The following is a 14,228-nucleotide window of genomic DNA, read 5'->3' as shown; positions in this document are numbered from 1 at the left end:
CTATCTACTTCTTCTTTGAAATTTTCTTTTAAAGACCAAAGTATTCTAAAAAAAAAGAAAAAATGTCTCAACCTCCTTCTCAATGTATAAGTGCTTCAAATGTAGAAGAAATAAGTTTGAAACAAATTGTCTTTGATTTGAGAGCACTACTACGTTGGAAGGAAGATGAAATAATTGCAAGGGAAAGGGAAAAGCAAGAAAGAGATAGGTTTCATCAACTTTTAGATAAAGAGAGGAGGGGAACAAGAAATATGGAAAGGTTGCATGAGAGGATGAGTAATAGGAGTCAACATTTGTACTCCCACACTCCAACACTAGTCACACACTATGAAGAAGATAGTAGACTAGTTGACAACTTCTATCAGCCTCCTTCTCCTCTGAGAAGAGAAAGAAGAGAGCCTAGGGAACCAAGAGCCATTAGAATAGAATTCCCTCACTTTTATGGGAAAGATGATGTTGAAGCTTATCTTGATTGGGAAATGAAGGTTGAGCAACTCTTTGCTTGCCATCAAATAAGTGAGGAGAGGAAAGTACCCTTAGCTACCCTTAGCTTCCAGGGAAATGCTATGTATTGGTGGACTGCCTCGAAAGAGATAGGAGAATCAATCAAAGTCCCGAGGTCAAATATTGGAATGACCTCAAAGGAGCCCTTAGGAGAAGACATATTCCCTCCTACTATCATAGAAAGCTAATGGATAAGCTCCAAAGACTCCATCAAAATAAAATGAAAGTGGAAGAATATAGACAAAAGATGGAGTTATATATGATGAGGGCTGGGATTAGGGAGTCCGAGGATACCACCATTGCAAGGTTTCTTAGTGGCTTAAGTCTTGAGATAAGATATAGAGTAGAATTGTTGCCCTACCAAGACTTAAATGACTTGGTTCAACTTTGCATAAAGGGAGAGCAACAAATTCTAAGGAAAAATTTTCGAAATGACTACTCTAACTCTTATACCAAGAAAGAATTCAAGAGGGAGGGTAAGCAAGTCAAAGAGGAACCCTCCAAAAGTTTCAAGGAAAAGGAGAAACCAAGGGAAGGCACATCTTCACACACTCGCACTAGTGAAATCAAATGTTTCAAGTGTCTTGGTAGAGGTCATGTTGCATCTCAATGCCCCACCAAAAAGACCATGATCTTAAGGGGTGTTGACCACTATAGTAGCCAAGATGAGCAAGAAAGTGAGAGTGAGACTTCTAGTGAGGAGTCTAATGATGAGTCTAAGGAAATTGCCTATCCTTGTGAAGGAGACCTTCTAATGATTAGAAGACTTCTTAGCAACCAACCCATTCCAAAAGAGCCAACACAAAGAGAGAACATCTTTCATACAAGATGTAAAATTTTAGAAAACACTTGTTCTCTCATTATTGATAGTGGTTCATGTTGCAACTGTTGTAGTACAAGGTTGGTTGATAAGTTGGCTTTGACTATCATTCCCCATCCAAAACCTTACAAACTGCATTGGCTTAATGAAAGTGGGGATTTGACAGTCCAACATCAAGTGAAGGTCAAGTTATCCATAGGGAAATATGAAGATAGTGTGTTATGTGATGTAGTACCTATGGAAGCTTGTCATGTTTTATTAGGAAGACCTTGGCAATTTGACAAGAAAACCATACTCAATGGTCTTACCAATGAAATCACCTTCACTCACAAGGATAGAAAGTTTGTCTTGTATCCTCTATCACCATCTCAAGTAGTAGAAGATAAAATGCAAATGAAAAATAAAATAAAGAAAGAAAAAGAAAATTCTACCTACATGCATATTAGTGAAACAACAAGTTCCAATTATTTAGGTAGAAAACACAAGACTTTTGAGTGCCCTAGCAAAAAAATCATCATTCTAAGGGGCAAAGACATGTGTGAAAATAAGGTCAGGCTTACTTCTTCCTCTAAACGAGAAAAGCAAGACCAAAATAAACCTTGTGTTGAAAAAGGAAATATTTACAAAATTATATGGATTCAACATAAGGAAAATAAGAAGCAAGATGAAAAAGCTCCTAAAACCAAATACCTTTATCATTCATTTGATACAAGGTGTATGAACATTGGGAGTCACATTATTTGGATGTTTACTAGTATAACATTCATTTTGTTGTTTGGTGTTTGTTGTAGGATGGTCTTTGATCCTGGAGGAGGAAGACACAAGAATAACAATAATAAAGGCTGTTGTCATGAAGAAACATGTAGATCTGAGGACAGATCCTTCGCAAGAAGGAGGGGATGATGACAAACGCCAGCCTTGGCCAAATGCAGACAAGAAGAGTGGTCCTCAACTGTTGACAAGGCCCAAGCTTTTATCTTTTGGGCCAACATTGTTTAAATACTAGATTAGGATTTTATTTTGGGCTTTGTATTTTGGGCCTAGTAGAATAGGGTTTTATTTGGGCCATGTATTGGGCCTTAGAAGAAATTGGGCTTTAGAAGTAATTTTGGACCAAAAAGGGGAATTGGGCCAAATGGGCCAAGAGTAGTGTGTCTACTCTAGAAAAGCCTAGAAGCTTCTCAAACTTGCTCTCCAAGGATAAGAGTTAGCTTCCCATGGCAAGACAAGTGTGACTTGCTTAGGTGGCAGGTCACACCTTCCACATGCTCCTTTTTGGCTCTAAAATTCAACTTTCTAAACTCCTTTTTCCCTCCACTTTTTGGAGACTCCTTGGTCTCATTTTATCCTATAAATAGAAGACTTAGGAGATGTATTTTTCAGCTTGAAATTGAGTAATCAATTGCTGCCCAAATTTGTGCACAAATCTCTTTTGAGCTCACCTTAGAGTAAACTCTTCTCTAGTTTACTCTAGTCTTCTTCCTTAGGAGTTGGCCTCATCTCTCTTAAGAATCCTTTCACCTACACCGAACCAAATACCTTAAGCTTCTTTCCTTCATGCTTCCGCATCTAACACCATCCATGGAGCCTCCATTCTTCATGCAAGCTTCAATGGAGACAAGAAGAAGCCATCATGTGGTATCGTGAGCCTTGGTTTTAGTGAATTAAGGGCTTCTTCTCCATTTTTCTTTCAATTTCGTGTTGTTCATCACTTTTTCTACTTGTCTTGCTGTTTTTGTTCATTTTATTTTGAGTATTAATGTCTTTTTACTTTGGTTCATCTTCATTTGCTTCATCTTGAACCATCCTTGTGTGCTTTAGGTGTTCTATTTGGTTTCTACCGTTTACTTTTCATTTTAATTGAGTATTTGTTGTTTTTTTGTTTAGTTCATTCTCTTGTTCTTGAGTTTATTTTGATTTTAAGATCCATATGTTTTGTCTAGAGTCATGTTTAGTCCATATATGTCATTAATTCCTTGTTTAGCTTTTAATTTTCTTTGAATTTGTTGGTGATGTGCTGTTGAATTCTGTTTCAGATTTGAGTGCAGTTTTAATCCTTAAAAATTAACACTCTCTTCTCTCTTTGAGCCTTGGAAATGAACCTTCACATCTAGATAACCTTAGTTATCTTAATGTCCAGTAGGAATTTTCCTTGTGCTTGCTTAATATCACCATAAATCACACTAAATTTCCTTTCAATTAATTGTGCTTTGGTGCTTTTTCATTTCTGTTTTTGAGTTCAGATTGCTATTTAGATCTTAGCAATGTCTTAGAGTCAATTTCCATTGTTTTTCATGATCTTCTTTTGGTTCCTTTAAGTTTCCTTCTCCTTTTTGCTTTTTGTTTCCATTAAAATGCAAATGATCAAGCATAGTGTGGTGGTGATTCTGTTTTGTGGTGGAAACTAGTTGATGTAAGAGCTATAAAAAGAAAGAAAAAGAGCACAAAAAGAATAAAATCAAGTGCCAAAAAGAATCAAAAGAAAAGATCAAAAGAAAGTGGCAAAAGAAGTACACTAGAATCACTACCATCACTTGAGTTTGAGAGCATTATTTTGTTGCATTTTACTGCTGTTCCAGTTTCTGTCTGACTGCACACTGTTTGTATTTGATTTATCATAAAAAATTGGCCGGTGCAAATCCAAATCTATTTTTTGCCTCTTTTAGCTAAGACTTAGACAAAAAAGTGAAATAAAGAATCATTGAAAAATGTTGAGAAATGAAAAAATGAAAAATAGCTGAAGCAGAGGCCTGAATTCACGTTTTTGGACTGGCAGTGAGTGAAAAATCAAATTTAAGTGCAGTTTTCTAGCTTATTTTGGTTGTTTTTCATCCATTCTAGTGTCATTCATTAGGTAATTCATTTGAGTGCTTATCTTGTTTCTTTACCTTATTTCTAGTTTTTCATTTCTTTGGTAATCCTTTGAGTTTGTCATGGCATTATTCACTTTTGGTTTAGCAATTATAATTTTGTGCTTTTCTTGCTTTATTTCTTGACCTCTTTTGGTTTGGTTTCTATATTTGGTGCATACTTCTTTTTGGAGATGATCTAATTTTCCTAAGGTAGCATCCTAGGAGGTGGAGTACCTAGTCCCGAAAGAGAATCTTCTTTGGTGAGATCAAGAGGAAGTGCAAGAGTGAAACACTTGTGAGGACCAAGCCAAGAAGACAAAGCCAAGAAGACCTTTTACATTTTGTGCACTTTGATTGTATTCAAATTGAGTTGTAAAATTGTAATGCTTTCCTTCTTGTGTTCATGGCCTAGTTAGGTGTCTTGGGGGAGTCTTAGGTACTCAATCTCATCTCTTAACTAGAACCTCTTCTATACATTAGTGAAGCGCTTTTAGTGGTGAAGTTTGAAGGTTCCAAGTGCCTTCTACTTCTACCAAAACTTACGCCGCATATAGCTTATAATCTTTCTTGTTTTTAATTTTCTTGTTTGATAGTTTAGTGTGTGTCAACTTAGTCTTTGAATTAATTTCATTTAAGAAGTTTTGTACAAAAGTTTCAAGTTCCCTTGGCTAGGAAAGACTTGGTATGTAAGCAATCCAAGTGATTCACCTCTCTTTCCTGGAGAAGAACTAAAAGCTTTTGCTATCTACTTCTTCTTTGAAATTTTCTTTTAAAGACCAAAGTATTCTAAAAAAAAAGAAAAAATGTCTCAACCTCCTTCTCAATGTATAAGTGCTTCAAATGTAGAAGAAATAAGTTTGAAACAAATTGTCTTTGATTTGAGAGCACTACTACGTTGGAAGGAAGATGAAATAATTGCAAGGGAAAGGGAAAAGCAAGAAAGAGATAGGTTTCATCAACTTTTAGATAAAGAGAGGAGGGGAACAAGAAATATGGAAAGGTTGCATGAGAGGATGAGTAATAGGAGTCAACATTTGTACTCCCACACTCCAACACTAGTCACACACTATGAAGAAGATAGTAGACTAGTTGACAACTTCTATCAGCCTCCTTCTCCTCTGAGAAGAGAAAGAAGAGAGCCTAGGGAACCAAGAGCCATTAGAATAGAATTCCCTCACTTTTATGGGAAAGATGATGTTGAAGCTTATCTTGATTGGGAAATGAAGGTTGAGCAACTCTTTGCTTGCCATCAAATAAGTGAGGAGAGGAAAGTACCCTTAGCTACCCTTAGCTTCCAGGGAAATGCTATGTATTGGTGGACTGCCTCGAAAGAGATAGGAGAATCAATCAAAGTCCCGAGGTCAAATATTGGAATGACCTCAAAGGAGCCCTTAGGAGAAGACATATTCCCTCCTACTATCATAGAAAGCTAATGGATAAGCTCCAAAGACTCCATCAAAATAAAATGAAAGTGGAAGAATATAGACAAAAGATGGAGTTATATATGATGAGGGCTGGGATTAGGGAGTCCGAGGATACCACCATTGCAAGGTTTCTTAGTGGCTTAAGTCTTGAGATAAGATATAGAGTAGAATTGTTGCCCTACCAAGACTTAAATGACTTGGTTCAACTTTGCATAAAGGGAGAGCAACAAATTCTAAGGAAAAATTTTCGAAATGACTACTCTAACTCTTATACCAAGAAAGAATTCAAGAGGGAGGGTAAGCAAGTCAAAGAGGAACCCTCCAAAAGTTTCAAGGAAAAGGAGAAACCAAGGGAAGGCACATCTTCACACACTCGCACTAGTGAAATCAAATGTTTCAAGTGTCTTGGTAGAGGTCATGTTGCATCTCAATGCCCCACCAAAAAGACCATGATCTTAAGGGGTGTTGACCACTATAGTAGCCAAGATGAGCAAGAAAGTGAGAGTGAGACTTCTAGTGAGGAGTCTAATGATGAGTCTAAGGAAATTGCCTATCCTTGTGAAGGAGACCTTCTAATGATTAGAAGACTTCTTAGCAACCAACCCATTCCAAAAGAGCCAACACAAAGAGAGAACATCTTTCATACAAGATGTAAAATTTTAGAAAACACTTGTTCTCTCATTATTGATAGTGGTTCATGTTGCAACTGTTGTAGTACAAGGTTGGTTGATAAGTTGGCTTTGACTATCATTCCCCATCCAAAACCTTACAAACTGCATTGGCTTAATGAAAGTGGGGATTTGACAGTCCAACATCAAGTGAAGGTCAAGTTATCCATAGGGAAATATGAAGATAGTGTGTTATGTGATGTAGTACCTATGGAAGCTTGTCATGTTTTATTAGGAAGACCTTGGCAATTTGACAAGAAAACCATACTCAATGGTCTTACCAATGAAATCACCTTCACTCACAAGGATAGAAAGTTTGTCTTGTATCCTCTATCACCATCTCAAGTAGTAGAAGATAAAATGCAAATGAAAAATAAAATAAAGAAAGAAAAAGAAAATTCTACCTACATGCATATTAGTGAAACAACAAGTTCCAATTATTTAGGTAGAAAACACAAGACTTTTGAGTGCCCTAGCAAAAAAATCATCATTCTAAGGGGCAAAGACATGTGTGAAAATAAGGTCAGGCTTACTTCTTCCTCTAAACGAGAAAAGCAAGACCAAAATAAACCTTGTGTTGAAAAAGGAAATATTTACAAAATTATATGGATTCAACATAAGGAAAATAAGAAGCAAGATGAAAAAGCTCCTAAAACCAAATACCTTTATCATTCATTTGATACAAGGTGTATGAACATTGGGAGTCACATTATTTGGATGTTTACTAGTATAACATTCATTTTGTTGTTTGGTGTTTGTTGTAGGATGGTCTTTGATCCTGGAGGAGGAAGACACAAGAATAACAATAATAAAGGCTGTTGTCATGAAGAAACATGTAGATCTGAGGACAGATCCTTGGCAAGAAGGAGGGGATGATGACAAACGCCAGCCTTGGCCAAATGCAGACAAGAAGAGTGGTCCTCAACTGTTGACAAGGCCCAAGCTTTTATCTTTTGGGCCAACATTGTTTAAATACTAGATTAGGATTTTATTTTGGGCTTTGTATTTTGGGCCTAGTAGAATAGGGTTTTATTTGGGCCATGTATTGGGCCTTAGAAGAAATTGGGCTTTAGAAGTAATTTTGGACCAAAAAGGGGAATTGGGCCAAATGGGCCAAGAGTAGTGTGTTTACTGTAGAAAAGCCTAGAAGCTTCTCAAACTTGCTCTCCAAGGATGAGAGTTAGCTTCCCATGGCAAGACAAGTGTGACTTGCTTAGGTGGCAAGTCACACCTTCCACATGCTCCGTTTTGGCTCCAAAATTCAACTTTCTAGACTCCTTTTTCCCTCCACTTTTTTGAGACTCCTTGGTATCATTTTAGCCTATAAATAGAAGGCTTAGGAGATGTATTTTTCAGCTTGAAATTGAGTAATGAATTGCTGCCTAAATTTGTGCACAAATCTCTTTTGAGCTCACCTTAGAGTAAACTCTTAGTTTACTCTAGTCTTCTTCCTTAGGAGTTAGCCTCACCTCTCTTAAGAATCCTTTCACCTACACCAAACCAAACACCTTAAGCTTCTTTCCATCATGCTTTCGCATCCGACACCATCCATGAAGCCTCCATTCTTCATGCAAGCTTCAATGGAGACAAGAAGAAGCCATCATTTCCTCTCCAAACAACATGATTTTTAATTGTTACCACTTCACCGATGTATTTATTTTGTTATTAGTTCACAAAGTTCAAGCTTATAAATCATGTATTGCATACGGAATGAATAACTATACAGGAGACCAAACATATTATCATTAATGCGGGTTAGCTTGTAACATTAAATCCATTTTCCATTTTTCATTTTTCATTTTCTATTTTGTCAACCAAGCTTAAACAAGCTAGCTATTTATGTTTAGGAGATCATTTGTCTACGGAAACAATAAAATTGAAAAAAAAATATTATTTATTTAAATAAAAGTATATGTTTTAAGACAATATATTCTTGCATGTAACATTCTTCCTTTATTAATAAATTTTTAATTTACTTTATGACAAAATTAACTTAAATTCTACCTAGTGGAAGTTTTTAAATAAAAAAGTCTTTATTTTCTAATCATCATAAGTAAAAAATTATTAAATTGCTAAGATTTATTTATATCTTGAATACTCTTATTTAAATTGTAAAATGCATAACTTTTTTTATTTTTTTATTCTAACCACTGATAAACTACATAAATGATATAGATTACATAAGTTAACACATTGATAAATAAAAATTTAAAAAAAATGTGATAGAATACAAATAAAAAAAATGTCGAAAACTAAAGTATTAAATTATAATATAACTTAGTTAGAAACATAATATTTGACGGGATAATTACTTAATGAGTCATCATTTAATTTCTCAATTTAACTTTAAAAATTTGTTTGTATGATTTTGTCGTATCATCCAATCTTTGGATGTGCCAAAAAAACTTAAGTGGACCGACAAATAATGTAACGTCCCAAATAAATAGGTAAAGTCCATTTAATAAAAACGCCACATACATAATATTCAGAGGGTACGAAGATTTGGGATATGAAATACTCCATACCCCAACATATCCATAAAACATAAAAAAGGCCCCACACGACCTAAAACAAAATACACTAGTGAACTAATAGTACTAAGTCTTGTACAGATAAGAAAAAAAACATAGCAAATAGATTTTTCAGCGATGGGCTCCATAGTGGGCCCAATACCCGTCCAGTCCATCAAGCTGTATCATTCCTATCATCATTACCACTGCCAGATGTTCTCCTATCTGCTCCCATCAATAGAATTGATGATCATCGCAATAAGAGAAGAGCCACATACAAGACAACCAAACAAGCAACAGGGTAAGCTAGTGTAAAGAAATCTTATATCACAACAGTCAACATGCAATCTCAGGTCAAACATGAATAACAGACATTCACACGTGGATTACCAAAATCATTTAAGACCCCAAGACTTGACTATCCGGATACGCATAATGAGGCACCACCATGTGGCAGTGGAATTATGTCCTAGCAATGAGGCGTCACCACGAGGCCTTCGCAGAATTATACCCTTACAAGAGGCACCACCACGTGGCCTTCGTGGAATTACGTCCTGGCCTTGAGGCACCACCACGATACTCACATGGAATTACGTCCTTATGTTGAGGCACCACCATGAACTCTCACCACGAGGTTCATGGAATTAAGTCCAATAGGTGAGGCACCACTAGTGAATCCCATTAGGAAGTCCCATGAGATTACGTCCAACATATGACACGCCACCAAGAGCTCTCACTACAAGAGTCATGGAATTACGCCCTACTCACACTTTATACATGTTTCACCAACCAATCAGAAGTTCCCATAATACTAATCATCATGTATAACAATCCCATCATGCAACTCATGCTTTCCAATCCATACAACATACAACAACATACCATTTCCATCTCAACCTCATATATTAATCATGGCATCATCCCGCAAACCCTTCTAGTAAAGCATTTAGATCAGACAAGCAAGCCACACATCAGTGAGCCATTCAACAATAGCATCAAAACCCGCCCGTAACCTCGCTCAAGCTAACAGGTCTCGCTCAGGCGAGAGAGACCCTCTCGCTCAAGTGAAACCCTTCTTGCCTAGGCGAGGGCGCGACAAGAGGACAGTGGGTTCTGCGATGTCTCGCTCAGGCGAGACTCTTCTCACCTAAGCGAGATTGTACCTCGCTCAAAATGAAGCCAAGTCGCCTGAGCGACCGTTCGCGTAGGGAAACCTGGGCGAGCCCCTATTAATCTCGCCTAGGCGAGGCAGGCTCGCTTGGGCGAGAAGACCAGTGCTCACCACAGTTCTCTCGAGTAACAGTCACCCACCCTCATCCAAACAGTTCAACAGGCATTTTCAACCGATTATATTCTCACACAGGCCATTCAATCATCATATACTCATCAAATAAGCATATTCTACTGAAAATATGGTAAGGTCTAGCTTCCCTTACCTGGAAATAGCTAGAGGGAGGGTTCGACTCCAATAGCGGGGACGCGACAATTTTCGGGACAAACGCACAAGCTGGAACAGAAAAGCGGAGCGAGTTTTCAGAGTGGTTCACCATGAAATCCTAGCTAGGAACACAAGCATACGGACGGAAAGGGAATGAGGGAGTTGTAGAATACTTTAACGAATCAAGGAGACGAAGCTGGGCTCACTGGATCTGGATTGGGGTTAAACCCTAGCAGAGCTCTTGGAGAGAGTAGAGAGAGCTTGACGGCTGTGTTTTCTGCAGAGTGAAGTGAAAGAGGTGAGACTAGGGTAGATTAGGTCTGAATCTCCTTTTGGGCCAGCCTTTAGGCCCAATCGATTGGGGCAACCCTTAAAATAAAAGGCAGAAAAATAATTGGGCCTTACAAATAACACCACATAATCCTCCATGAATCACTCCTTACAATCACTCTACACTACACATGTCAGTCTCACAACAACCCATCAAGATGCATTCCTCTACACCCTTCCACACCATATATCAACAACACATACTAACCAAATAATAAAATCTTACAAGTTCAAAAGTAGTTATTAGGTTAAAAATTAGAGTCGTCAAAGTGGGTCAGAACCCATGGGCCAACTCGGCCCACCACGGGTTCGGGCCGAGTTGGGTTGAAATTTTTTTACAAATTTCAGTAGGGTCAATTTTTGACCCGTCTCACCCGGGTTGAACCCGTGGTGGGCTGGGTTGGCCCACCAACTCGCGTGGTGACACACATTATGTTGGACTTTACAATGTTGGGTTGTGTTTTTAACCAAACACATTGGTGGGTTGACAAATGGAAACCTAGTTTCAAGTAACAAAAGTATAATTATTGAAAAAAGTATAATTAGTTTGCTGAAAAAAGTATTGCATTCAATAAAAGATTGGGTAAGTCACAAGAATGCTTTAATTTTGGATAGTAATTTGTATTTTTATTTATTTATTTTGGTTTGTATTGGAGTTTAACATCGATTGGATTATATTTAGATTGTATTCAAGTTTATTTAAATTTTAATTCGAAATATAATTTCCGACTTAAGAAAAAAAATTATATTTTTTTTAATTAAGTGGGCTAGTGAGTCAACCCATTTAACCCACCAACCCGTGATGGGCCAGGCCGGGTTCAAATTTTTTCGGCTCGCTAATAAGTGAGCCGGGTTTGGTTGGCCCACTAAGTGACCAATCCATGGTGGGCCAGATTGGGTTGGGTCGGGCTGGGCGGTCCATTTTGACAGCTCTAGTTAAAATACATATTTGATCCCTATTTTGGTTTAGTTTTATTATTTTAGACCCAATATTGTTTTTTTTTTCAATCAGGTCATAATTTCCTTCAATTTGGTCCATTTTTACTAACACCGTTTAAATAAATAACGGTAATGAACAGTAATGGTCATGTGTCACTTCGTGATTTTTTTGTTTTTATTTTTTTTTTTAATTTTTAAAAAAATGTCCACGTATCAATTGAGCTGCGTGTCACGTGTCATAGTTAATATTTTATATTCAATTTAGTTTCGATATTCGTTATTTTTTTTCAATTTAGTCTCAATTTTATCTAAAATTGAACAATTTTTTTCCTCTCGAAATTGATAGCAAATTTAATTTTCATTTAAAACTTGTAATGATATTTTTATTAAAATTCACAAATTTATTAAATTTTTTTGTTTAAGATTATAATTAGTTTAAAATGAGAACGAAAATTTTAAGGATGATAATTAACACCATAGATTTAAACTTTTCAAATTAGTCCTCATCCTTATCATTTTCCCATTTTTAGTTCTAATTCAAACCTAATTGTAACCCTATTTACATAAAAATTAAATTTGATCTCAATCTAAAGTGAGACAAAATTGTTTAATTTAAAAAAAAATAGGACTAAATTGAACAAAAATAACAAATATAGGGATCAAATTGAATATAAAACATTGACATGTGAACATTTTTTAAAAATTTAAAAAATTAAAAAAACCGCAAAATGACACATGATAGCCACGGTTCATTATCATTAACTATTCATATGGTGTTAGAAAAAAAGACTAAATTGAACAAAATTGATGAAAATTTAGACCTAATTGAAAAAAAAAACAATATTAAAACTAAAATAACAAAACTGAATGAAAATAAAGACCAAATATATTAATTTTCAAAAATAGAACAAAGAAATATGAACCGCTTAAATTTTGAACTTGTGGTCAACTTTATTTTTGATATTTTACGTAATTTTATTAAAAATAGTTATTTTATTTAAAAAAAATTAAAAAGCAAATAAAGAAGACTAAATTTAAAAAATATTATTTAAGAGAGTAAAATTAATAAAATAATTATTTTAATTTAGAAAAAAATATTGTTTAAAATTGGAATAAATTTATATATATTAACAAAGAAAATCCTTTTTATAAGTATAACTATAATATAAAAATTTATCAATCGGCGGAATATACCTTGATTGTATCGTTTTAAACCTTAAATTAAAAACTTAATATGTTTTAAATATGTTGCATTATAAAATAAACAACTTCATTAGATAAAAATATATAAAATTTAAAAATGAATTATACAATATATAAAACTTATTCATTACTCATTAATGATATTGTTAATCTTTAAACATCACAACATACAACATCATTAGTAAGTTTCAAATTTCATAAAAGAAACTAAAACATTAAACAAGTCAAAATTAGTATTACAAAAGTTCTAATTTTTTTTTTCCTTCACGAGTTATGTTGTTTACTTGTGTTGGACTAATCATGATTTTACTACTTGTAGTTCTCACAAACATGATTTTATTTTCTGCTTCAATGAATAATAATGAAGATGACAAAAGCTTAAACCTCCAAGGGCTTGGCTGTTTTTCACAGGGTAACTCTAATGCATCTCTGAAGCCAAATGGTAACTATGTTTGGCTTTGGAAACTCCTTTTCTCTATCATGCAATCTTCCAAAACTATCCTAAAAGAGAGAGAGAATGAGGGATTAAACTGTCAAAGTAAAGGTTTTGACAGAATTTAATTAATAAAGGAATTAAACTAAAAGCAAGCATAGTGATTTTCTCATGAGCTCATCTATACTCGAGAAGACATCTCGGTGATTTGTGTCCACTTTGTGGTCACTTGGTTCCCAAGAGAAAACCTAACTGTGTGCAGATATTGAATCCAATCTCAACTCACTGATTAAACATCACAAACTGAAATTAAGACTAGAAAGCGCTGCAGAATTTAAAGGCAAAAATCATAACATTGTGAGTGAACAATAAATAAACAAATGCACAAGCTGAAAATGAGAATTGGAACTTTGAACGGAACTAAACAACAAAGTGTAAATGGATTTCATTGCAGAATCGGAATCAAAGGTTTACAAGAGATAAAGAGAGTGTTAGAAATTTAAATGGTGCAAGGAATCTAACTCAGGTCATCTCCGACCACTTTGTACTCGTGGTTGATCCAAGTATAGCTACTCGCACACCAGGAAGACTCAATCTCGCCGGCCATTTTGTGCTTGTCGGAATGTGAGTAACCCCTATACAATGACTCTCAACTCTCGCTCACAACAACATTGAACCCTAGCTCTCACACATTCCTCTCTCGCGCACTCGCAGGGCTCTCTCACAAAAACCTAATCTGCTCCCTTTTAAACCCTTGCGAAAAATCAGAAAAGAAAATCATAAAATGCCTAACCCAATTCCTTGATCAGAACCAGAAATGCGACAATGAACCCTCTTCGTGGTGCCTTGGATCAACCTTGAATTCTCCCTGTTCGTTCATCACAAATCTGCCCTGATCTCCTCGCCCATCAACCTTGATCATGACTCAGGTTTGTTCTCCCTTGGATCAAAAACTCGCACATCAGATTCTAGATCTCGAGCCTCCATCTCACGCGAATCAACTTCATTCTCTCTTCTCAAATCAGCTTTCGCACATAAGATCCCAGCATCAAGGGTTGGCATGCGTTGGAGCTCTCCATAATGTCAACAACACTCGTCCGCGTCTCA

General features: G+C 35.9%; 1 protein-coding gene and 1 pseudogene across 1 annotated transcript; both read left to right on the top strand.

The window, feature by feature from the left end:
* Positions 1–676: 676 nt before the first annotated feature.
* LOC146886358 (uncharacterized) lies at positions 677–2,330 on the top strand. Its single transcript, XM_085673408.1, has 2 exons — positions 677–1,796; positions 2,116–2,330. Exons 1-2 carry the CDS (start codon positions 692–694, stop codon positions 2,328–2,330), a joined length of 1,320 nt encoding a protein of 439 aa, XP_085529534.1. The 5' UTR covers positions 677–691.
* A 3,153-nt stretch (positions 2,331–5,483) lies between these two features.
* Positions 5,484–7,247, top strand: LOC146886357 (uncharacterized; annotated as a pseudogene).
* The last annotated feature ends 6,981 nt before the right edge of the window (positions 7,248–14,228 follow it).

This window comes from Vigna unguiculata, chromosome 5, assembly GCF_037176805.1.
Source record: "Vigna unguiculata cultivar grain cowpea cultivar isolate G323 ecotype 2 chromosome 5, ASM3717680v1, whole genome shotgun sequence".
NCBI classification, from domain to species: Eukaryota; Viridiplantae; Streptophyta; class Magnoliopsida; order Fabales; family Fabaceae; genus Vigna; species Vigna unguiculata.
This window is presented reverse-complemented; position numbering and strand designations above follow the sequence as displayed.

Excerpts from the sequence above, each read along its gene's own strand:
- LOC146886358 (XM_085673408.1), top strand. The coding sequence starts at position 692 with ATGGATAAGCTCCAAAGACTCCATCAAAATAAAATGAAAGTGGAAGAA. Across the intron at positions 1,797-2,115 it reads AACAAGTTCCAATTATTTAG|GATGGTCTTTGATCCTGGAG; the intron begins GTAGAAAACACA and ends TGTTTGTTGTAG.